This window comes from Symphalangus syndactylus, chromosome 19 (assembly GCF_028878055.3).
Source record: "Symphalangus syndactylus isolate Jambi chromosome 19, NHGRI_mSymSyn1-v2.1_pri, whole genome shotgun sequence".
Taxonomy (NCBI): Eukaryota; Metazoa; Chordata; class Mammalia; order Primates; family Hylobatidae; genus Symphalangus; species Symphalangus syndactylus.
In genome coordinates, this window is record NC_072434.2 from 45,107,067 (window position 1) to 45,130,983 (window position 23,917).

Below are 23,917 nucleotides of genomic sequence, written 5' to 3' on the forward strand. Positions count from 1 at the left end.
ATTAGCAGCAACACTATTTAAGAACATAAGGTACATAAGTGAAACACAGAATTTTGAAAAAGATATTACTAGAGATGTAAGAGAGATAAAAAAATTGGTCTAAAAATAGCAGGAAAAAATGTTTATCCCTGTTCCTTTCACAAATTCCTCCAAACTATCAAAGATACACAGAAAGAAACAAATAAGAACAAATAGAAAATAGAAAAGCACAACAAACTAGACCTGTTCATTTCACACTCTCCTATTAGGTTGGTGTAAAAGTTATTCTGGTTTTTGCCATTAAAAGTAATGTCAGGCCAGGCGCGGTGGCTCACGCTTGTAATCTCAGCACTTTGGGAGGCCGAGGCGGGCGGATCACGAGGTCAGGAGATCGAGACCACAGTGAAACCCCGTCTCTACTAAAAATACAAAAAAAATTAGCCGGGCGTGGTGGCGGGCGCCTCTAGTCCCAGCTACTCGGAGAGGCTGAGGCAGGAGAATGGTGTGAACCCGGGAGGCGGAGCTTGCAGTGAGCCGAGATTGCGCCACTGCACTCCAGCCTGGGCGACACAGCCAGACTCCATCTCAAAAAAAAAAAAATAAATAATGTCAAAAACCGCAATTACTTTTGCACCAACCAAATTATCTTTTGTTTATGATTTGCCTTTTTCTGCATATGGGACTGCGGAGAGAACACACCAGCCATGACAATCTAAGTATTCAATTTCCATATGTGCATTATGACTGGCATGGGTTTGTGGGTGGTGGATATATAGAGTGTTGGCACAATTTGCTATGTAGGGGATGCTCTTAGAAGTTACCAGGCAGTAGTCCATCACCTCTCTGAGTCTAGAGGTCTGAGAACAGGGTGGGTGGGAGAATATAGCGAGAACTCTGTGAGGAATTAGAGATATGGGGGTTACACCCTTGACCTACATGTAGCCAGCAAGTCCTATTTAATGTGCTGAGTTTTAGAGGAAGGCTCAGACAAGGGCCCAGAGCATGTGCAGGAGATTCCACAAGCTTCCCAGGGTTCTGCTTGGGCCAGGGCCTTGCCCAGCACAGCCTTGAAAGGACAGAACCGTGGTCCTGCAGTCCACCTCTGGGCACCCGGAACTAGGACAGTCCCACTTACCCTAGTGTAGACAGAGGCTACAGGAAAATAAGCCTCCATTTTCTCCTGTATATAATGTGAGGTGCTTAAGAGTATGAAACCACAGGGTTCCACATGCTCAGAAAGTGTCTGTTGACCTTGATTTTTTATGAATGATCCCATTTGTGCTGAGACACTTGGAAAAAGCTCTTCACTCCTGGGGGTCCTTCAGAGCAGAGAGAGGCTTGGAGGTTTGGGTGAATGATTTGGGATAGGACAGAATGTGCCCAGGCACTGGACCCTGTGTCAAAAGTCCCAGAACAAGATCAAACTTCATTTGGAAGTTGGGGGAAATTGCTGCCCTGGCTGAGGTGAGGATGCCTCTAGAGTGAACTCCACGCCCCGGAGCTGGAGGCAAAGAGGGGACAAGAGAGACTGCTGAGGTCCTTCTTACTGCCCTTGGAGCCTGCAGATCCTGCTCCTTTGCCTCCTGGGACCCTGGAGAGCCACCAACTTGAGGAATCCTAAATGCAGATTCCTGTTTTGTTCTGTGATGCTCCTGCCTGAGGTTGCAGTGCTGATGCTGACTAGGTGGGTGGAGGACAGTCTCCTGTGTTCCTGGCATCCACTGAGCTTTGCTCATGCATCTGGAGCCAGGGGAGTCATGCTGAGGTCATGCAGTTCCTGTTCTTGTGAATAATCTCCACATTATGAGGTGGCCAGAAGCAGGAAGGGGCATTTGACATCCTCCCATTTATTCCCTCAGCAACTCTGCCCTTAGCATTAGTCCTGTGTGCCAGGTGCCCTGGTGGGCCCAGCATATAGTACTGAAAATGATCTCGTGGTCCCTGACCCCTAGGGGCCAACAGTCTGAAGACAGGTAGACATCAAGCCTCACGTTGATACCTAGGTGCCTGGTGAACATCAGGCCGCAGATGGACACCCTGGCCAGAGGTAGACATCAGGTCCCAATGGAAACTCGGCCCAAGGTGGATATCTTGCCACAGTTGAATAGCTAGTCCCAGGTGGACATCAGCCTCCAGGTTGACATCAGTCCCCAAGAGGATATCTAAGCCCCAGGTGGATACAAACTGCATACTTGTAAATTGCCAAGATTGTTTTTTTAAAGCAACAGAGAGTTATCATAGAACATCATAACTTTTAGTAGATTTTGAATATTCCTAAACTCCATGAGAAATCATAATAAATATTTTTAAAATCAAGGTGTATATGGAATGAGTATTTTTAAATTTATCTTTCATGTTAAAGGATTTGGAATGAAATGTTACAAAAGCTATCTGTGTTATTTATAGAAAATGTAGACAATGAAAAAATCAGAGGGCAAAAATATCTATATTTTTTGGCTATGGGATAATTGCTGTTATATCACATTCCTTCTAACCTTATTGCCATAGATGTTTTACAATTAATATTGATTTCATGCCACATAGTTCATTACATATGCAAATGGAGAATTACTTGTTCATTAGTAAATCACAAAGAGTTTGACTGTATGTATATTTAAAAAGGCAAAAGAGAGAGATAAATTTACATAATTCAGGTTTTTCCACTTAGCATTTTATCAATAAACATATGTGATTGAGTGTGATGAATGACAGATTTGGTTCTGCATTTACTTCAGATGGCCTCATGTCTTATGTGCTGATCATTAAATACGATTCTATTGTAAACCATTTACATTTATTTTTAAATATGTCCTTAAAGGAACAAAAACATCTACCTTTGATGTAAAGCAAATAAACAACAAGGATCTGTTCTAACGCTAGAGGAAAAGCAAACTGAGGGTGATTGTAAAATTATATATATGAACACGTCACTTTAGAGGCCACTTAATTTTTTTCCAAGGGGATATTTGACTATATTTCATTTGCATCTTATTTAATGATTTTATAATTTAAACCCTAAATTATAAATCTAGAATTTAGAAAGTATATTTCCTCACTGGATTACATTTTTGGAAATATTATTTTATATGTGCACAAATATTACAAAGTCATTGCAGACACTTGAAAACTATATTAACTTTTAAAGGCAATATTCTACATTAAACTGGTGTAACAAAATTGTTTGGTGCATTTTTTCCAGTATATTTTGTATATATTACATGTTTAACCTTTTTTTATTCAGCAAATAATTTTTGAGTATCTACCAAGTGCTAGGTTCTACATTACTAACTGAATTTAAAGAGTGAAATAACAGACATGGTCTCAGACAATAAAAATTAACATTAGGTCAACTATTTATATATTTAAAAATGGTAATTATGAAAACTTTTTGAGAGTTTTACCTAGATAACATTATAATAACACACTTGATGTTATTAATATTTGCCAGTGAGCAAAAAAAGAAAATAAACAGATTGTTTAATTCATTCAATGTACACTTTAAAATTGCAGAAAATAGTCAAGTTTCTTTGCTTTGCAGTAGAATGTCTATGTGTTTTTCTCTGCAACTTGGCTTTTGTGGAGTGAGAGAAACAATTATTCTTCCAGCCCAATAAAGGCAGAAGAGTAACAATAAATCTAATATTTTAAATGCTTATCAAAAGATAGTAAACAGATTATTTCAGAATACTAAGGTCAGTAAGTTGACCTACAAAAAAAGCCAAACTGACAGTATTACTGAATAAGGAAAGGCCCAAAGAGGCAAAATACTTTTTATTTTGTTACCTCGGTATGACACAACTTACCCTAACTATAAAGACCCTAAATTACCAAGTTGGGTGGCTTATAATATGGAGAGTAAACAAAGTCATTTCACTTTTAGCTTTTTTATTTCTCTCAGAATAAAAAGTGTATAAGGAGTTTATAAAGAAGTTGATACTATAAGTTAATACTACAATGACAGCACTTTTCAAGAAAAGACTTTTTTTACTCTCTTACAAACATCATGTTAGCAATATTTGTTTTCTCCAGAAATAATGAGGAAATAAAAACATGAGTATGTGGGTAATTAGTGTAGTTTCTTAAATATATGAGTTAGGCAACAGGCTAATAATGTATACTTCACTGGCTTTTGAATGCCAACAATCATATTCTCTATAAGGCACAGAGAAAATTTTTCTAAAGAACAAGTATGTGAACCTGAAAAGTAATTACCACTTGGTAGTGACAATATGGGTAGGGTGAAGGGCATCATCAAGAAGCAATGAAAAGATACATTTGCATTTAAATTTGAAAACCGTAATGTTTAATACATACGGTAATAAAGAATACTTTTTCCTGTTTCGAAATTATTTTAGAATTTAAGATAGAAGATAAAATACCTAAGGATAATGATATGACTAATCAAAAATTAAAAATTAAAGGATATTTTGAGTATTATAAGTTAAGAATGAGAAATTATTACCCAATGAGAAGGGGATAATTCATTATGCTCCATATCCATTGTATTAAAAGTCAGGCTCATTACCTGGATAATTTGAAAGTTTAATTTTATTTAAAAGTTTTGTTTCGTTCATCAATCTAAAGGGTTAGCTCCTAGAAATATTCTAGGATTGCATATCCCCAACTCTGTAGGAAGTATAGAAACAATGTTATAAAGGCCACTATCTAAACATTATTTAAATAATTTAGTACCATTCCATTTGCCTTTGTAGATTTAACAATGTAAATGGCTTTCTCATATTCGGAAAACTCATTTTTCAAAACCCAGATAAACATAGTATATTGCAAGAGAATAATTATTTTCTTTATTAAAAAAGAAATGCTGGATGCTAAGTCCAAAAGACATAAATTATTTTATGCCAATAACTACTAACATTTTATTCATTAAAATATAAAGGTCAAAGATTTTTAAATGATCTTTAAATGATTAATAACATGCTGATCTCTTTTTCTTCTTTCTGTAAACCTTTTTGAGTCTTAAAAATACTAAACTATAAAAGAAATATTAAATAGTATATAAACTTGGATTAAAATATTCAAATTTACTAGAATGTAGACATTGGAAAAAATGAAAATAAACAGAAGCATAAAGCATCAGATATAAAATTAAGAAAGCAACTGACAGTGTTTAAAGTACATATTCATCTGTAGTCTAATGTCTACCATAAACAATGAGTCTTCTCAGTAAAACACAAATTGTTCATGAAGGGAAAAAGTATGTTGTATTAGAGAATATTCAACATAATTTTTTTAGTACTAACTTGTGCCTGAAATTTTATTGGTTTTTCTATTATGAACTTATGCACTTGATAATTTCTTTTTTCAAAAAAAATCGTATTTACAACTCTACTCAAAAGCAGTTTTTGGTGTTTTTTTTTTCTTTTTTTGAGACAGTTTTGCTCTTTTTACCCAGGATGGAGTGCAATGGTGCGATCTTGGTTCACAGCAACCTAGCAACCTTCACCTCCCAGGTTCAGGTGATTCTCTTGCCTCAGCCTCCCGAGTAGTTAGGACTACAAGCATGCACCACCATGCCTGGCTAATTTTGTGTTTTTAGTAGAGATGTTGTTTTGCCATGTTGACCACTCTGGTCTCGAACTCCTGACCTGAGGTAATCCACCCACCGTGGCCTCCCAAAGTGCTGGGATTACTGGCAAGAGTCACCATACCCGGCCTCAAAAGCAGTTTTTAAAAGCAAACACAATATAACACCAAAGTTGAAAAATCTATGCTCACCCAAGGTTGCCAGGTTTAATAAATTATTTATAGAATACTACATCAAAAATAAGACAATAACCCAAAATATACCATTAAAGTTGTATCCACTCCTACAACTAGAGGTAATTAATCTATCTGGTAGCAAATGATATTTCAATCAGTTTCAGCATGTCTGAAATCTTTAAGGACAAAAGTGATAAAACATGACCTTCATTCTTCATTAGACTCTTAGAACACTTGAAGGAAAATAATTTCTGAAGCACAAGGAGGTAAAGAGGTGTAATCTTTCAAAAAGATATTCAGTGTTCAAAATCCAAGAATGCAATATCAGGCTGGGTGCGGTGGCTTACGCCTGTAATCCCAGCACTTTGGGAGGCCAAAGTGGGTAGATCACCTGAGATCAGGAGTTCAAGGCCAGCCTGAACAGGGTGAAACCCTGACTCTACTAAAAATACAAAAACTAGCCAGGCATGGTGGTGTGCACCTGTCATCCTAGCTACTTGGGGGGCTGAGACAGGAGAATCGCTTGAACCTGGGAGGTGGAGGTTGCAGTGAACCGGGATCATGCCACCTCACTCCAGCGTCAGTAACAGAATGAGATTCCGTCTCAAAAAAAAAAAAAAAGTGTAGTTATCGGTATACACAGCTAATACACTGAAGGAAACAAATAGAATAATTTGAAGAGGTATCTTGATGAACAAGGAGTCATTAGAAAGGTTGTATTAATGTCTCTGAAGGAAATTGCAATGTGAGAAATTAGTACTATGACTACTATACTGAAAGTTTATTGCTAACATGTATTGAGTTATTAGCGTGTGTTAGGCAGAGTACCATATAATTTACACGTGTTATCTCATTTATTGTAGGTAAAACATAATTTCGAACTCTGGGAGTATAAATGAATTAGATGGAATAAAATTCTATTTAAATGGCCGTCAGTAAATTAGTATCTAGGAAACGGCTGATACAGTGCCCAAGTTTTCTAAGTATTCTTACTAAATGTTGTTTTTCATTTTCAATCTTTTCTTGGATATTGCTCTTTTTTGGTCATTTTGATTTTTTTTATTTTAGAAAACTAATAAATTGACTCTTCTTGGTACTGACTCTTAGGTTTTATAGAAGAAAAAGTAATCAAATTTTGTACCTTTACCTTTACCTCATTTTTTCTCTTTTAAATTTATTTTGACATATAATAAATGTACATGTTATGGGGTACAGAGTGATATTTTGATATATTTATGCAATGTAAAGATCAAGTCAGAGTCATTATCATATCCATTACCTAAATCATTTATTATTTCTTTTCAGTGAGAATATTCAAAATCTTTTATTCTAGTTATTTGAAAACACACAATAAATTCCCGTTAACTACAGTCACCCGACAGTGCTGTAGAAAACTAGAACTTCTTCCTTCTCTCCAGCTGTAATTTTGTATGTACTAACCACATTTTTCTTATACTCTTCTTTCTCCTACTCTTTCCAGGATATGGTAACCAAAACTCTACTATCTACTTCTACAAGATTAAATATTTTTAGCTTCCATACATAAGTGAGAACATGTAGTTATGTGGTGTTTATTTTTCTATGCCAGGCTTATCTCACCTAACACAATGCCCTCAAGTTGCATTCTTGTTGCCACAAATAACAGGATTTTGTTTTTATTATGACTAAATAATATTCCATTATATATGTATGTCACATTTCTTTATCCATTCATCTGTTGATGGATACTTATGCGGATTCCATATCTTGGCTATTGTGAATAGTGCTGTAATAAACATGGGGGATGCAGGTAACTCTTTGATACACTGATTTTCTTTCCTTTGGATATATACTGAAAACCAAATGATTAAATTAATAAACATAATAAAAGCGTTTGGCAAAATTAAATATTCTTATATGACAAAAAACCTCTCAACAATTTAGTATAGAAAATATATGCCTTAACACAGAAGGACATAAAGGACAAACCTACAGCTAAGATCATACTGAATGTGGAAAAGGTGAAAGATTTTACTGTGAACAAGAAAAAGATGTTACTTAAACAAGAAAAGGATGCCCATTTTCACCAATCATATTTCACATAGTGAAAGTCTTAGCCAGGACAATTAGGTTAGAGAAAGAAATAAAGGACATCTGAATTGGAAAGGAGACAGTCAAATTGTCCCTGTTTAAAGACAATGTGATCTTATACACAGAAAAAAATAAGACTACCAAAAGCTTCTTAGGGTGATAAATGAAATCAATAAAGTTGCAGGATATAAATCAACATACGAAAATCAGTAGCATTTCTATATACCGATAGTAAACTAGCTGAAACAAGAAATTAAGAAAGCAATTCCTTTTACAATAGCTACAAAAATGTACTTAGAAATAAATTTAACCAAGGAAATAAAAGATTTCTACAACAAAAATGACAAATATTAATGAAAGAAATTAAAGAACACATAAAAAAGGAAAGACATCCATGTTTATAGATTGAAATAATTAATATTCTTAAAAATGACCCACTATCCTATGTGATTTACAAATTTAGTACAATCACTAGCTTGTATTTTTAAAAGCACCTTTGCTGCATATTCTTAAGTTATTCAAATGATAATGCCTGGATTTAAGTGTAAGAGGTATTATTATATCTATTTTATATTGGGCAGAATACAATGTTATCAGAGATAACAGTTTTGATTGGTCCTAGGTCATATAGTAATATATACATTGTGATTTATAGACAAGCTATCTTTTAATACTCAGGCACTTAGAAAGTTCATTTAGACAAAGTTATATAAACTTGCCTTCCATTTTGCCTGTATCACCTAAAAATCCTAATTAAAGGGGTAATAACATTTTTATTTGCTATCAATTTATCAACACAATAAAAATCTAACAATTATGTGCAGAGTGTGAAAATCTCATCAGATTAAGGAACACAAAGACATCTTTTTCACATTTTGAATATAAAACTGTTTTGGAAACTTATTTTTAGAAACAGTTAAAAACACTTTTTCATTAGTTTTTCATGTAAAATTGTGACAACCAGCATGAAATAACTGTCATCACAAGAGCATGGTATGTTCGATTCCAAAACATATTCTTTACAAGACATGTTTTAATATATTTATTTATTATTTATACTTAGATTGTAACCCATAATGTACATATATTATTTTTCCTTCAACTCTTAAAATATTCTTAAATAATAAAATTAAAATTATTGAATTACAATTTTTGTTGGTTGGGAAAATGAATAGACACACAGGTGACAGGGCATCATTTCATCTCATCATTTCATCTCATCTCGTCTCATCTCACCTCATCTCATTTCCATTTCATTATTTCATCATTTCATTATTTCATTTCATTTCATCCCATTTCATTATTTCATTTCATGATTTCATTTAATTATGTCATTTCATTTCATCTCATTTCATTTCGTCTCATCATTTAATCTCATCATTTCATCCCACTCTTGATCTCATCATTTTTGATCTCATCATTTTTCATCTCATCACTTCATTTCATCTCATCATTTCATCTCATCTCACTTCAATTTCATTATTTCATTTCATTATTTCATTTCATTTCAGTTCATTTCAGTTCATCTCATCATTTCATCTCATCTCATCACATCTCATCATTTCATCTCATCATTTCACCTTATTTCATCTCATCATTGCATCTCATCTTATCATTTCATTGTTTCATCTCATCATTACATCTCATCATTTCATTTCATCATTTCATCTCATCTCAATTTCTTTTCACTATTTCATTTCATTTTATCTCATTTCATCTCATTTCAGTTCATCTCATCATTTCATCTCATCTCATTTTATCTGATCTCATCATTTCATCATTTCATCTTATTTCATCTCATCATTTCATCTCACCTCATTTCAATTTCATTTCAATTTCATCATTTCATTTCATCTCATTACATCATTTCATTTCATCTCATTTCATTTCATCTCATCATTTCATGTCATCATTTCATCTCATCTCATCACCTCATCATTTCATCTCATCTCATTTCAATTTCATCATTTGGCCATCAGTAAATTAGTATCTAGGAAACGGCTGATACAGTGTCCAAGTTTTCTAAGTATTCTTACTAAATGTTGTAAGAATTACTAAATGTTGTCATCTCATCATTTCAACTCATTTCATCTCATCATTTCATCTCATCTCATCATTTCATCTCATCACTTCATCTCATCTCATATCATTTCAATTTCATTTCATTTAATCATTTCATTTCATCATTTCATTTCATTTCACTTCATCTCATTTTACTTCATCATTTCATCTCATTTCATCTCATTTTTCATCTGATCATTTCGTCTCATCATTTCGTCTCATCATTTCATTTCATCTCATCATTTCATCTCATTTCGTCTCACCTCATCTCATCTCATCATTTCATTTCATCTCATCATTTCATCTCATCTAATTTCAATTTCATTTCATTATTTCATTTCATCTCATTATTTTATTTCATCTTATTATTTCATTTCGTTTCATCTCATTATCTCATTTCATTTCATCTCATCATTTCATCTCATTTCATCCCATCATTTCATTTCATTTCCTCTAATCATTTCATCTCATTTCATCTCATCATTTCATCTCATCTCATCTCTTCTCATTTCAATTTCATTATTTCATTATTTCATTTCATCATTTCATTTCATTCATTATTTCATTTTATCATTTCATTTCATCTCATTATTTCATCTCATCATTTTTCATCTCATCATCTCATCGTCTCGTCTCATCACCAGGCTGCTCCTATGGCAAAGATTCTTATAATAAACTTAACCCCTATGCTATGGGTTCAGTAAATCTGGATTTTATACCCATTCTTAAAGAGGGTTATTCTTAAACAAGGGTAGTATAAAAACAATCACAAACATTTGATTTCACCCAACCAAGTCTCCTTCTCTAACCTAGAGAATTTCGAGCTTCCAGAGCCCTCAGAGATCCACTCCAGCCTCCTTGTTTTGCAGGTGAGGAGGCTGAGGCCTCCGGGATGAAGTGACTCATCCAAACTAACTGGTGGCAGCCCCATGGAACTCGCTCCAGGGGTCTAAATTCCCATCCCCAAAAACAGCCCAGGCCCTGCCTTTTCAGGAAGTGGAGTGAACCCGAATCCACATCAGGGTGGGAAGAACAGGGAGCTGCAAATCCCCGTGGGCCTTCGGATGGGTTATCTGCTGCCAGGAATGATCATCTAAACAAACACTCAGGAGAGAAGCCACTGAATAAGCCAGCTCCAAGACTTAAATAGCTGGATGCTCTGGGGTGTCATGAACACCACACTGCCATCAAAATGAGGGACTCTGGAAGTTAGGGTAGGACAAAAGGCCATTCCAGAGAATGCACAGCAAGTGGTTCTCCTATATATACACTCTGGGAGCCAGAAGCACTTCAGAGCAACGTGGGGGCAATCCCACAGAGGCCAACACAGAGAGCATTCTCCAAGCCCAGCAACACCAAAGTCCAACTAGCACACTCTGGCGGACAGCGACCCCTCCTCCCAGAACTGAGCCTCACAGGCCCCCTATTGTGTCAGCTTAAAAACTGAACTTTGCTGGGCAAACACACTCAGCTGTGTTCAAAAAATCAGTTTCTCTCAGGCCGGGCGCGGTGGCTCACGCTTGTAATCCCAGCACTTTGGGAGGCCGAGGCAGGCAGATCACGAGGTCAGGAGATCGAGACCACGGTGAAACCCCGTCTCTACTAAAAATACAAAAAAAATTAGCCGGGCCTGGTGGCGGGCGCCTGTAGTCCCAGCTACTCGGAGAGACTGAGGCAGGAGAATGGCGTGAACCCGGGAGGCGGAGCTTGCAGTGAGCCGAGATTGCGCCACTGCACTCCAGCCTGGGCGACAGAGCGAGACTCCGTCTCAGAAAAAAAATCAGTTTCTTGGAAAACTGCAGCATGCATGCAGAAAGGCCGGTTGTAGGGGGTTTTGTTTGTTTTTTAAGCAAAGCCTTGGTCAGTACAGCTTTAGCCAACTGTAATAAAAAACAATAATACCCAGCACTGAGTGTATTCGTCCAATGTCCTGTGGTTTTATAGCTTTTAGGAAAATAAAACTGAGGGAGAGTCACCCCAGAGAATTTGGGATCAAACAAGGATTCAGGCTCGTGGCATGCCTGGAGGAAGGATTGGTCTTGTAATAATTACCACAATCACAGAGGGCCTTATGACACCTGGCAGAGGCAATTAGCAATAAGGGGCGGGAGGAGGGCTTAGGGGGAAGAGAAATTGAGGATCTAATAAAACAAAACATCCCCAGACCTGCAGGAGGCCAGATGTGACAGGGCAAGATGGTGAGAAGTTCCTTCTTCAAGACGAGGCATCTATTAACTGGTCTGATGTTTCACCGCCCCATCCCTGGCCAGAATCACATTCGGAATCCACTAGTTGCCCTCATTTGTGTATGGACAGGGTGCCCCAACAACCCTCGGGCTGGTTTTTCCAAATCCTTCTAATACTTCCCAGCTATAATTTGAGAGAGGAAGGCCTGCATATCTTATTTCTTCTTTACACTCCAGACTGTCTCCAAAAGAACCCCTTAAACAGTGTCATCTTCCCACCAAAGGCTTGCTTCCCAGCATAATCTTTCCTAAGCCAAAATCCAGTCTTTGCGGGGAAGCAGGGGGAGTCAGCGGATAATTATTAATACATTTTAAGCAGCAAGCCTCCGTGGCAACATGAAAGCAAAGCACCAAACGCCCGAATAGCAAAAATGCAGTTTCAGCAACACTTTTCGAAAAGGCAGCAGACAAGACCTGGGAGAAGAGGAAAGGCAGGGACAGGACGGCGTCTGGGGCGTGAGGGGAACAGGGGACGGCAGGCCTGCGATCACGCTTCAGGGGAACCTCCTCCGTCATCCCGGCCCACGGGTGCTCGGCTAAGTCACACGGGGAAAAGTCCAGCTTGTGACTCACTGGGACAACGAGTCCTGCGGCCCCGCAAACTGGAAATGGGGTGGGGGCGGAGAAGGGGGGAAAAGAATGTCGGCGCGCAGCCCACCTCGCCCAGGGGCCCCTCGAACCTCCATCCCAGTTCCCACCACCCACCGCCCCACAAATCCTGCCCAAGGTGAGGGCTGGCCCGGGTCCTCCCGCTGCCGCATCAGCGAGTGCAGGAGGGAGGGGAAGCCTCCAAGGGGCGACGCGGGCTCAAGGATGCAACTCCACCAAGAGTGAACTGGGGCCCAGAGAGAGGTGTCCAGGCCGCTCCTCGAGCCCAGCCCGGGTCCCCGACCCCCTTACCTCCAGGGTCCGTATCTCCTGCTGGAGATGTCCATGAGCTTCTGGAGCTTCCCGCGCTGCTGCAGAGCCCGCCTGGCCGCGGACCCTGCGCCTCCCTCCGCGGCGGCCGCATCATCCCCGCCACCGCCCTCCTTCTTCTCTCTTATGGCCGCCGCGCGCAGCGCCGCTCTATCCATGCCTCCGCATCGGGGCCGCGACGGCCGAGGCGGGGAGCCCAGGGAGCGTGCGCCTCGGCAAGGAACCCCCGAGCCGAGAGAACCGGACCAGGAGCGCCCCTCGGCGCTGCCCGAGCCGGGACGCCGGTAGAGCCGGCCGCCGAGTCTGCCGCTCCCGCCCTCCCAGCCGCGGCGGCAAAGCGAAAGCCGCGGCCACCCGACGGCTGCGGCTCCCGTAGCCTTTAGGCGGCGGCGGGGGCCGGGTCAGGGCGGCCTGGCCTGCTAGGACTTGTAGTCCACGCCGCGCACCTGCCGCCGCGCCCCCCCCACTCCCCGGGGGCCCCGGACCGCGCACGCGCCGCCCTCCCAACCCTCCTCTCCCCTCCCCTCCTGGTGGTCGGCCGTGGCGATGCGGGGGGTGAGGGCGGGCCCTGGGAGCCCCGGGTGAGGCTGCTCCCCGCCAGCTCCTTCTCGGGGCGCCGAGAATTGGGGGAGCAGCGTCTCCCCTTCTGCCTCCGCCCCCCACCCGGCCTAGGAGCTTCCCGCGACCCCCGGATGGGGTGGCGCCCCCTGGACGCCCGGCGGGTGTGCGTCCCGCAGTTCCTCAGCTGCGGCCCAGCCCCGGAAGATGGGGACCAGGGAGGTTCCAGGATTTGTATGTGGTTTTAGGGGCTGTCATCTAGTGGGAAGGGGCATACAGCACTTCTCCTGTAGCTGGCTCACAAAGCGCTCTGCTCTGGACTGCCTGCGCCAAAAAGATTGCTCAGGCTTGGAGAAAGAGGAAGAGCTTTCTTCTGAACCACATTTGCCTACCAAAATAAGTGTCCCATTCCTCCGCCATTCCCAACCCACCAAGCCAGCCCAGACACGGGGGACAGCACACTGAATTGTCGGTGGCCTCGGAGCAAGTGGCCAGGACTCGAATTCTGAATCCACCACTGTCTAGGGGGAGACTTTGGACACGTTCGATTGATTTCCTGTGAATGCCCAAGTCTCCTCAACAAATAACTCTTTCATAGGGTTCCTATGAAGAATGAGTTAATACATGTCAGCACCTAGATTGATTACTGGCACATGTGGTCGCTGGATAAATGTTAGCAATTCTTACTATCTAACCTCAGATCTGAAAGTGGCCCTGAACCCAAGTAGTGGTTGTGGAGCAGTACAGTACTGCTAAGGACTGGTAGTCCTCTGTGCCTTTCTGTGCCTCCTAACCCAGAATCAAGCCTCCGCCCATCTGTTCCTCCTCCTCTCCCATTAGTTCACCCCATGTGTTCTATTATCTGGCAAAACTGAAAAACCAAGTCTCTGATCAAAGCTCCCACACCTTCATACTTTCAACATCTGTCAACCAGAAAAAATGTCTCCCCTCTGAATTTTCTCTTGCAAGCTGCTTGACTGCAGAAGCCACTGGCTATTGTACTCTCTTTACAGTGCCAGATACAGTGTGTGGCACACAATAAAGGCTCCAACTTGCCTCAGGAGCTCTTTCCGCAGGTCCTACAGGATGTTTCTTTTACCTCTCAGGCCAGCCGAGGGTGTGTGTGTGTGTGTAGATAGTTGTTTTTTTGGTTTTGTTTTTGTGTTTGAGGATGAGAATTGGACAGGAAGTGGGATCCAAACATTATAGACACTGAAACAATACTGGGTGGCAGTTTATATTACACCTTCTTTAATGTTTATATTACACCAGTCTTCGAAATAAATTAAGGGCTGGGCAACATGGCTCACGCCTGTAATCCCAGCACTTTGAGAGGCCAAGGGGGAAGGATCACTTAAACCCAGGAGTTCGAGACCAGCCTGGGCAAAAGGCAAGACCCTGTCTCTAAAAAAAATAATAATAATAAATTTTTAAAAGTCAGGTCTAGAAAGCAAAACTATAACCTTAAAATTTGTTTTTGCAAATTAACCCCTTCTCGAGATTTTCCAAATGCAAGGAGGTTTCTCCCTAACCCCTGACCTTTCCCATTGAGAGTCACTGATCCAGTCCTCACTCAACTCATAAAAAGACCCCCTGCACGATATTATGAATTTCTCAACCTGTTACCTTAACCCCACCCAACTCCTTGCAAAGTAGTAACTATTATGAAAGGGAAACCGGTTGTGGTTCTCAAACTTGAACACGCATCAGAATCACCTGGAGGGCTTGTTAATTCCCAGAACCATGGACCTCACCTCTATAGTTTCTAATTTTGTAGATCAGAGGACAGGGCAGGAGAATTTTCATTTCTATCAAGTTCTCAGGTGGTATTGATGTGGTTAGTCTGAGCCCAGTCTCAAGTCTATACCTTGAGAAGCCTAGGTACAGAGGAAGGTCAATGGGCAGAGAACTATCTCAAGGGACTATCCACAACCCAGCCTGGCTGGTTCAGAGCCTTTGTCCAGCAGCCAGAGCTGCCAGGTTTGAATGACTCACTCATTCTAATGCAATTCACTAAAGATTTTTTTTCTTTGAAACGGGATCTTGCTCTGTCACTCAGGCTGGAGTACAGTAGCATGATCATGGCTCAGTGCAGCCTCGACCTCGCAGACTCAGGCAATCCTCCCACCTCAGCTTCCCATGTAGCTGGGACTACAGGAGTGTGCCACCATGCCCAGCTAACTTTAACTTTTTTTTTTTTTTTAAGAAATAGAGTCTCTCTACATTACCCAGGCTGCTAGTGTCAACCTCTTGGGCCCAAGCAATCCTTCCCCTTTAGCCTCCTGAAGTGCTGGGATTATAGGCATGAACTACCATGCCTGGCTCACAAGAAATGTTCTGGTAATGTTATGCACTTACATTGAACTTGTTATTGCCACTGGGGCCTGGTCATCACATTCTCCCTCTAGGGCCACTTTATGTGGGAAGCCACATCCTGAGAAGAGCCACTGCCAGCCTGTGGCATTCATGCCCACCCATGTCACCACAGTGTGATGTCAGAGCGTGAGACTGGACAAATGCCAGCTCCCTGGTTACTCTCCCGCCAGGTTCCATGCAGCAAGTCTCTCCTCTGTGGATACAATCTTCCCTGTCATTATCCAAAGCATTCAGCAGGCCACAGCTTTCCTTCCTCATAGATGGCCTCCAGCCTTCTTGCCTGGATTTGAGTCATCCGTCAGCCACAAGTTTACAGAACTGCCCCTTAGAGGTGGAGAAACTTTTTTGTTTTTGTTTTTTGTTTTTAAGAGACAGGGTCTTGCTCTGTTGCCCAGGTTCGAGTGCAGTGGCACGAGAAAGCTCACTGCAGCCTCAAACTCCTGGGCTCAAGCCATCCTCCTGCCTCAGCCTCCTGAGTAGCTGGGACTACAGGTGGCTGCCACCGCATCTGACTAATTTGTAAATTTTTTGTAGTGACAGGGTCTTGCTATGTTGTCTAGACTTGTCTCAAACTCCTTTTCTTGGCCTCACTCTCCCAGAAGTGCTAGGATTACAGGCATGAGCCATGGCACCTGGCCAAAATAAGGATTTTTAAATAATCCCTTCATTCATCCTTTTAACATTCAATAAGCATTCATGAAGTGCCACTTACATGGCAGGCCCTCTTCTGGGCTCTGGAAAAGAGTAGCGAACAAAATGAAGATTCTTACCCTTAGGGAATTCATACTGTGGTGAGAAGAAACAGATAAGCAGATAAATGCACAGTGTGTCAGTGGTAACAGGTGGTATGGCACTGCAGGGAAGGGGACAGGGAATATGGCATTTACAACTTTGAATAGAGCTGTTTTAGAGAGTGGGGTAGTCAGCTCTGTCTCTGAATCGCTGTAGGACCTTTGGCGAGTCTTATATGACCTCAGGCAAATCTCCTAATCTGGTAGCACAGCTTCTTATTTGCAAGATGGTGATAATGTTTTATGAAGATGAACAGATTATATAACACAAAGTAATGGTCATAAAATAAGGGTTCAGCATATTTATTTATTTGATAAATATTTACTATTTGTCTACTCAAACTTCCAAATTCTTAACTCATTGGACTATGCATTACTTTCCTCCCCACCTTCCAGAATGAATCTCTTCTACTTAGATGAGTTCATCTATTATATGCTGATTCAGAGTTTCAGCATCATCTCTAGGTTCTTGAGGCTTTTTCTGAGGCACCCCAGTAGAGACAGTTTGCTTACTCTCTCCTTCCTCTCCTCTGTCTCAGGTCCCTCCACTGCTTTTCCCAGCTTGTCTGCATCCAAACACCAACAGCAGCAGTGGGAGCATTTTCATGCACAGGCCCATGAAACATGAAGAGGACACTTACCATGCGCCAGGCTCTGGGGTAGGCTCAGAGCAAACGAAGCCGAGTCCTTATCCCTGTGGAACATACAGGAAGGGAAGGACAGGAAATGAATGCCAACAAATATATTACCAAAATAAACTGAGAATCACAAGTGCTGTGCGGAAGAAGAAAAAAAGCAAATAGCCAAGAGTCTCTGGTGGCTAAGGTACTTCACTAGGTGAAGTGGACAGAGAATTACTATCTCACCATTGAACTAAGATGTAAATAAAGAAAAGCAAGCCATGTGGAATGTTCCAGGAAAGTAGCACTCCAGGCAGTGGAACATCGTGTGCAAAGGCCCTGAGGTAGGAGCAGCTTGGCATACTCCAGGAACACAGTGAACGACAGAGGAGCCATAGCAAGATGAGGGAGAGGAGCAATGGCTGGAGATGATGTGGGAGAGCTATGCAGGGGCCGGATAAAGTGGGACGTGGAAAGGAAGTTTGGATTTTTCTCCAAGCCTTTGTTACTCCTAATGCGGTCCAGGAGCAGCAGCAACTGCACGGCCTGGGAGCTTATTAGAAACACAGTCTTGAGCCCAACCACAGATAACTGAGTCACAAACTGCATCTTAGCAAAATTCCCACGTGACCCAAAAATATATTAAATTTTTAGAAGCACAGTACTCTAAGAAAGCCACGTTCTTTGCAGATGGAGAGTTTTAAAGATCCCTCAGGCTGCCATATGGAGAGCCGATGGTAGGGAGGCAAGGGCACAGCCATGGCTCTGGTTTTGAGACAGCTGCAGTGTCCCAGGCCAGGTGGGGAGCAGGAACTGGGTGAGAGTGGATGAGATGGAGGAAATAGAGGGGATAGAGGACATGTTTTGGAGACAGAGTCAACAGGACAAGCCGATGGATTGAATGTCGAAGGAAGAAAAGAAGAATTCCAGCCATCCTGACTGTGTAGCCTCCACTCCTCCAAAGACCTCAAAGGGAACTTTGGGAAGAGCCCCATCCTGCAGCCAGGTGTGGCCACACCCTCAGGTGCCAAACCCACTCTCCCCTACCCACCCCTGCCCCGCCACTCCTAGCATCATCTCAGGACTTGGTAGGTTTCTGTTAGAGCCTGAAGCTGTACATGGGGAGCTTGGGGTTCATGGATTTCACCTTCAGTTAAATCAGTCAAGAAATGCATGGAGCCACCCTGGAAATATAGATTCATTTTATTGTTACGATGTACACCTGTGAACATTCATTCATTCATTCATTCATTCAACAAATATCTACTGAACCCCCAATATGTGCTCAGCACTGTGCCTGACTCTAGGGATACGGCGGTAAACAGTAGGTCGTGTTGTAGTTTATAAAAGGACTTTCCATCTATTTCAGCTCACAGTAAACTGTGTTGTCTTCCTAAGGCTAGAAAGAGTGCTTAAGCCAGGTGCTTTCTCCCAGCTAGAAAACACCATGGGTTCCCTGTTGGCCTCAGAGTGAAAGATGAATTCTTGAACCAGGGCTACAAGATCCTGTGTTCCCGGGCTCTGCTGACGTCTCCAAGCTTATCTGCTACCCAAGGCTGTTTTGAGTGAATGTCCCAGTGTGAAGAACTGATGAAAATAAAAATCCTCTCTCCAGAAAAAAAAAAAAGAAACCCACAAATGAGATCAAATGTCTAGGGGTTTGTGGGCCACCTCCTTGAGGCTGTCCATGAACCCCAGACCTATAGACAATCTTGTCTCTGCCTTTAACTCAACAATCTAGGTCACACCACGGAGTTTCATGTCACCATGTCTTTGCTCAGGCTATCACTTCTGCCTGCCGTCCTTCCTCTCCAGCTCCCTATGTCAATTTCTACTGATCCTGGAAGTCTAACTCACATGCACCCCACCTCTTTTCCCATAACAGGAGTAATCTCTCTAACTTCCATGTTCCCTTAAAACTTTGCACAACGACTTATGTTTTATTATTTCCCTACCTGATTCTTTCCCTATCTGGATAGTGAGTCCCCTTGGACTCAGATAGACCCAATATGACCTTGGCAAAGTTTTTCAGCTCTCTGAGCTTTCATTTCCTCATTTGTAAAAATAAGCGTAACAATCCTGCCAACATTACTTGAGCCCAGGAGTTCGAGACAACCCTGGACAACATGGTGAGACCCTGTCTCTACAAAATAAAAATGAAAATTAATAAAAAATAATCCCTCCCCTCAGGGTGGCTGAGAGAGGTAAAGAAAATTAAGCAAATAGGCCTGGCATGCAGTAGTGCTTAACACATGTTTGAATAAACAAATGAGGGAGGGAATGCAGTTTACAGGAGAAGAAACCAGGCCTTCTGTCTAGGGATCTGACTCCCATGTGCCCGTAGGTGCTTGTTCTAGAAGACACATAACTAGCACCTGTGCAGTGCAGTCAGAGCCAGGCTGTGGATCAGGCTGTAAGGAGAAACAAAGTTGAAAAATGGCCTGATTCGGCCTAAAAGTGAAGCCACCCAAGTTGTCGTGGCCTTTTTCAGGCAACCTGGCAAGAGACAGAACTGCTCTGGGAGATGTAGGGAGAAACATCCTGGGAAGGCCAGGAGGGACTGTGGGTGCCCTCTTTTCATTCAGTTACTTTCTGAGCCATTTCTCCTCCTCTACTTTCAAAACCCTTGCCCGGCTGATGCCATCAGGGTACACCCTGTGTACTCCCTCACTTGCAGTTTCTAGCACTCATCTCCCAATCACTTCAACTCAATTATCATGGGCTCTAGCTTCCCCTCTATGCCATGCTTCATCAGAGCCTCCAGTCCTCTTTCAGTATCACCTTTTTCACTGTCACTCACTCATGTGCTTGCTTCCCTTCTAACCCCGAGTAGATCCCATGCTCCACCATGACTGTCACTCCCTGGCTGAAACCCTCAATAAATATTTGGAAAATCCTAGATTTTCAAAAGCCTTTGTCTGACCTGTCTGTAACATGCTCTCAAAATTCAGGCTACAATGAAAATAGAATATCACAGGTTTAGTATCTGTGAGATCAGTCATTATTTGTCTTTTTAATTCTTCTCTTTGGATTTTAAATCCCGTCTATCGCATATGAATATTTGTAAATATATGGCTTATTTTTAGCATTATGACAAGTTTGCAGAAATAAGCCACACTGAACATTCAGTTATTGGTATTCATATCCTGTCCTTTACAACAAATTGGATATGGAAAATGAGTATAGGCCTAACAGGCTAGAAACTTTAGGCATGACAAACAATGAACTTGTGATTTAACCAGGACAGTCAAGGATGAAATTAAATAGATTAAGGAGGTCCATTTCCAAGGTACAGTTATCAGCAGCTCACCTGACTTTCCTGTGGCAGACAGATGATCCACAGACCATAGGGTACAATCTCCCCATCCCCCAAATTGCTTTCTAATCTTCCCTTTGATTTACATTTGGATATTTTCATACATAATATATAGTTGGCTATTATATCCAAATTACTTTCTTTTCAAGACAATTCTAAATATAATTGTTCTTTTTTTTTTTTATACTTTAGGTTTTAGGGTACATGTGCACAATGTGCAGGTTTGTTATATATGTATCCATGTGCCATGTTGATTTCCTGCACCCATTAACTCGTCATTTAGCATTAGGTATATCTCCTAATGCTGTCCCTACCCCCTCCCCCTACCCCACAACAGTCCCCGGAATGTGATGTTCCCCTTCCTGTGTCCATGAGTTCTCATTGTTCAATTCCCACCTATGAGTGAGAACATGCGGTGTTTGGTTTCTTGTCCTTGCGATAGTTTACTGAGAATGATGGTTTCCAGTTTCATCCATGTCCCTACAAAGGACATGAACTCATCATTTTTTATGGCTGCATAGTATTCCATGGTGTATATGTGCCACATTTTCTTAATCCAGTCTATTGTTTTTGGACATTTGGGTTGGTTCCAACTCTTTGCTATTGTGAATAGTGCCGCAATAAACATACATGTGCATGTGTCTTTATAGCAGCATGATTTATACTCCTTTGGGTATATACCCAGTAATGGGATGGCTGGGTCAAATGATATTTCTAGTTCTAGATCCCTGAGGAATCGCCACACTGACTTCCACAATGGTTGAACTAGTTTACAGTCCCACCAACAGTGTAAAAGTGTTCCTATTTCTCCACATCCTCTCCAGCACCTGTTGTTTCCTGCTTTTTTAATGATGGCCATTCTAACTGGTGTGAGGTGGTATCTCACTGTGGTTTTGATTTGCATTTCTCTGATGGCCAGTGATGATGAGCATTTTTTCATGTGTTTTTTGGCTGCATAAATGTCTTCTTTTGAGAAGTGTCTGTTCATGTCCTTTGCCCACTTTTTGATGGGGTTGTTTGTTGTTTTCTTGTAAATTTGTTTGAGTTCATTGTAGATTCTGGATATTAGCCCTTTGTCAGATGAGTAGGTTGCAAAAATTTTCTCCCATTCTGTAGGTTGCCTGTTCACTCTGATGGTAGTTTCTTTTGCTGTGCAGAAGCTCTTGAGTTTAATTAGATCCCATTTGTCAATTTTGGCTTTTGTTGCCATTGCTTTTGGTGTTTTAGACATGAAGTCCTTGCCCACGCCTATGTCCTGAATGGTATTGCCTAGGTTTTCTTGTAGGATTTTAATGGATTTAGGTCTAACATTTAAGTCTTTAATCCATCTTGAATTAATTTTTGTATAAGGTGTAAGGAAGGGATCCAGTTGCAGCTTTCTACATATGGCTAGCCAGTTTTCCCAGCACCATTTATTAAATAGGGAATCCTTTCCCCATTTCTTGTTTTTGTCAGGTTTGTCAAAGATCAGATAGTTGTAGATATGTGGCATCATTTCTGAGGGCTCTGTTCTGTTCCATTGATCTATATCTCTGTTGTGGTACCAGTACCATGCTGTTTTGGTTACTGTAGCCTTGTAGTATAGTTTGAAGTCAGGTAGCGTGATGCCTCCAGCTTTGTTCTTTTGGCTTAGGATTGACTTGGCAATGCGGGCTCTTTTTTGGTTCCATATGAACTTAAAAGTAGTTTTTTCCAATTCTGTGAAGAAAGTCATTGGTAGCTTAATGGGGATGGCATTGAATCTATAAATTACTTTGGGCAGTATGGCCATTTTCACTATATTGATTCTTCCAACCCATGAGCATGGAATGTTCTTCTATTTGTTTGTATCCTCTTTTATTTCATTGAGCAGTGGTTTGTAATTCTCCTTGAAGAGGTCCTTCACATCCCTTGTAAGTTGGATTCCTAGGTATTTGATTCTCTCTGAAGCAATTGTGAATGGGAGTTCACTCATGATTTGGCTCTCTGTTTGTCTGTGATTGGTGTACAAGAATGCTTGTGATTTTTGTACATTAATTTTGTATCCTGAGACTTTGCTGAAGTTGCTAATCAGCTTAAGGAGATTTTGGGCTGAGACAATGGGATTTTCTAGATATACAATCATGTCATCTGCAAACAAGGACAGTTTGACTTCCTCTTTTCCTAATTGAATACCCTTTATTTCCTTCTCCTGCCTGATTTCTCTGGCCGGAACTTCCAGCACTATGTTGAATAGGAGCGGTGAGAGAGGGCATCCCTGTCTTGTGCCAGTTTTCAGAGGGAATGCTTCCAGTTTTTGCCCATTCAGTATGATATTGGCTGTGGGTTTGTCGTAGATAGCTCTTATTATTTTGAGATACGTCCCATCAATACCTAATTTATTGAGAGTTTTTAGCATGAAGGGTTGTTGAATTTTGTCAAAAGCCTTTTCTGCATCTATTGAGATAATCGTGGTTTTTGTCTTTGGTTCTGTTTATATGCTGGATTACATTTATTGATTTGCATATGTTGAAACAGCCTTGCATCCCAGGGTTGAAGCCCACTTGATCATGGTGGATAAGCTTTTTGATGTGCTGCTGGATTGGGTTTGCCAGTATTTTATTGAGGATTTTTGCATCAATGTTCATCAAGGATATTGGTCTAAAATTCTCTTTTTTGGTTGTGTCTCTGCCTGGCTTTGGTATCAGGACGATGCTGGCTTCATAAAATGTGTTAGGGAGGATTCCCTCTTTTTGTATCGATTGGAACAGTTTCAGAAGGAATAGTACCAGTTCTTTCTTGTACCTCTGGTAGAATTCAGCTGTGAATCCATCAGGTCCTAGACTCTTTTTGGTTGGTAAGCTATTGATTATTGCCACAATTTCAGAACCTGTTATTGGTCTATTCAGAGATTCGACTTCTTCCTGATTTAGTCTTGGGAGGGTGTGTTTGTCGAGGAATTTATCCATTTCTTCTAGATTTTCTAGTTTATTTGCATAGAGGTGTTTGTAGTATTCTCTGATGGTAGATTGTATTTCTGTGGGCGGTGGTGATATCCCCTTTTTCATTTTTAATTGCATCTATTTGATTCTTCTCTCTTTTCTTCTTTATTAGTCTTGCTAGCAGTCTATCAATTTTGTTGATCTTCTCAAAAAACTAGCTCTTGGATTCATTAATTTTTTGAAGGGTTTTTTGTGTCTCTATTTCCTTCAGTTCTGCTCTGATTTCAGTTATTTCTAGCCTTTGCTAGCTTTTGAATGTGTTTGCTCTTGCTTTTCTAGTTCTTTTAATTGTGATGTTAGG

At 41.1% G+C, this 23,917-nt stretch overlaps 1 protein-coding gene across 2 annotated transcripts in view; it reads right to left on the reverse strand.

Moving 5' to 3' along the window:
* The window catches only part of LOC134731891 (kinase suppressor of Ras 1-like), a 56,365-nt gene extending 42,749 nt beyond the window's left edge, over window positions 1–13,616 (reverse strand). The window contains exons 1-2 of one of the 2 annotated variants that reach the window (XM_063613331.1): window positions 12,978–13,616; window positions 11,631–12,679 (exon numbers count right to left, since the gene is read on the reverse strand). In XM_063613331.1, coding sequence (XP_063469401.1) covers window positions 12,619–12,679; window positions 12,978–13,153 — 237 coding nt within the window. In that variant the 5' untranslated portion in view covers window positions 13,154–13,616 and the 3' untranslated portion in view covers window positions 11,631–12,618. Of the gene's footprint in view, window positions 1–11,630; window positions 12,680–12,977 lie in introns of those variants that run through there. The other variant, XM_063613332.1, reaches the window with a different exon arrangement.
* Between the last annotated feature and the right edge of the window lie 10,301 nt (window positions 13,617–23,917).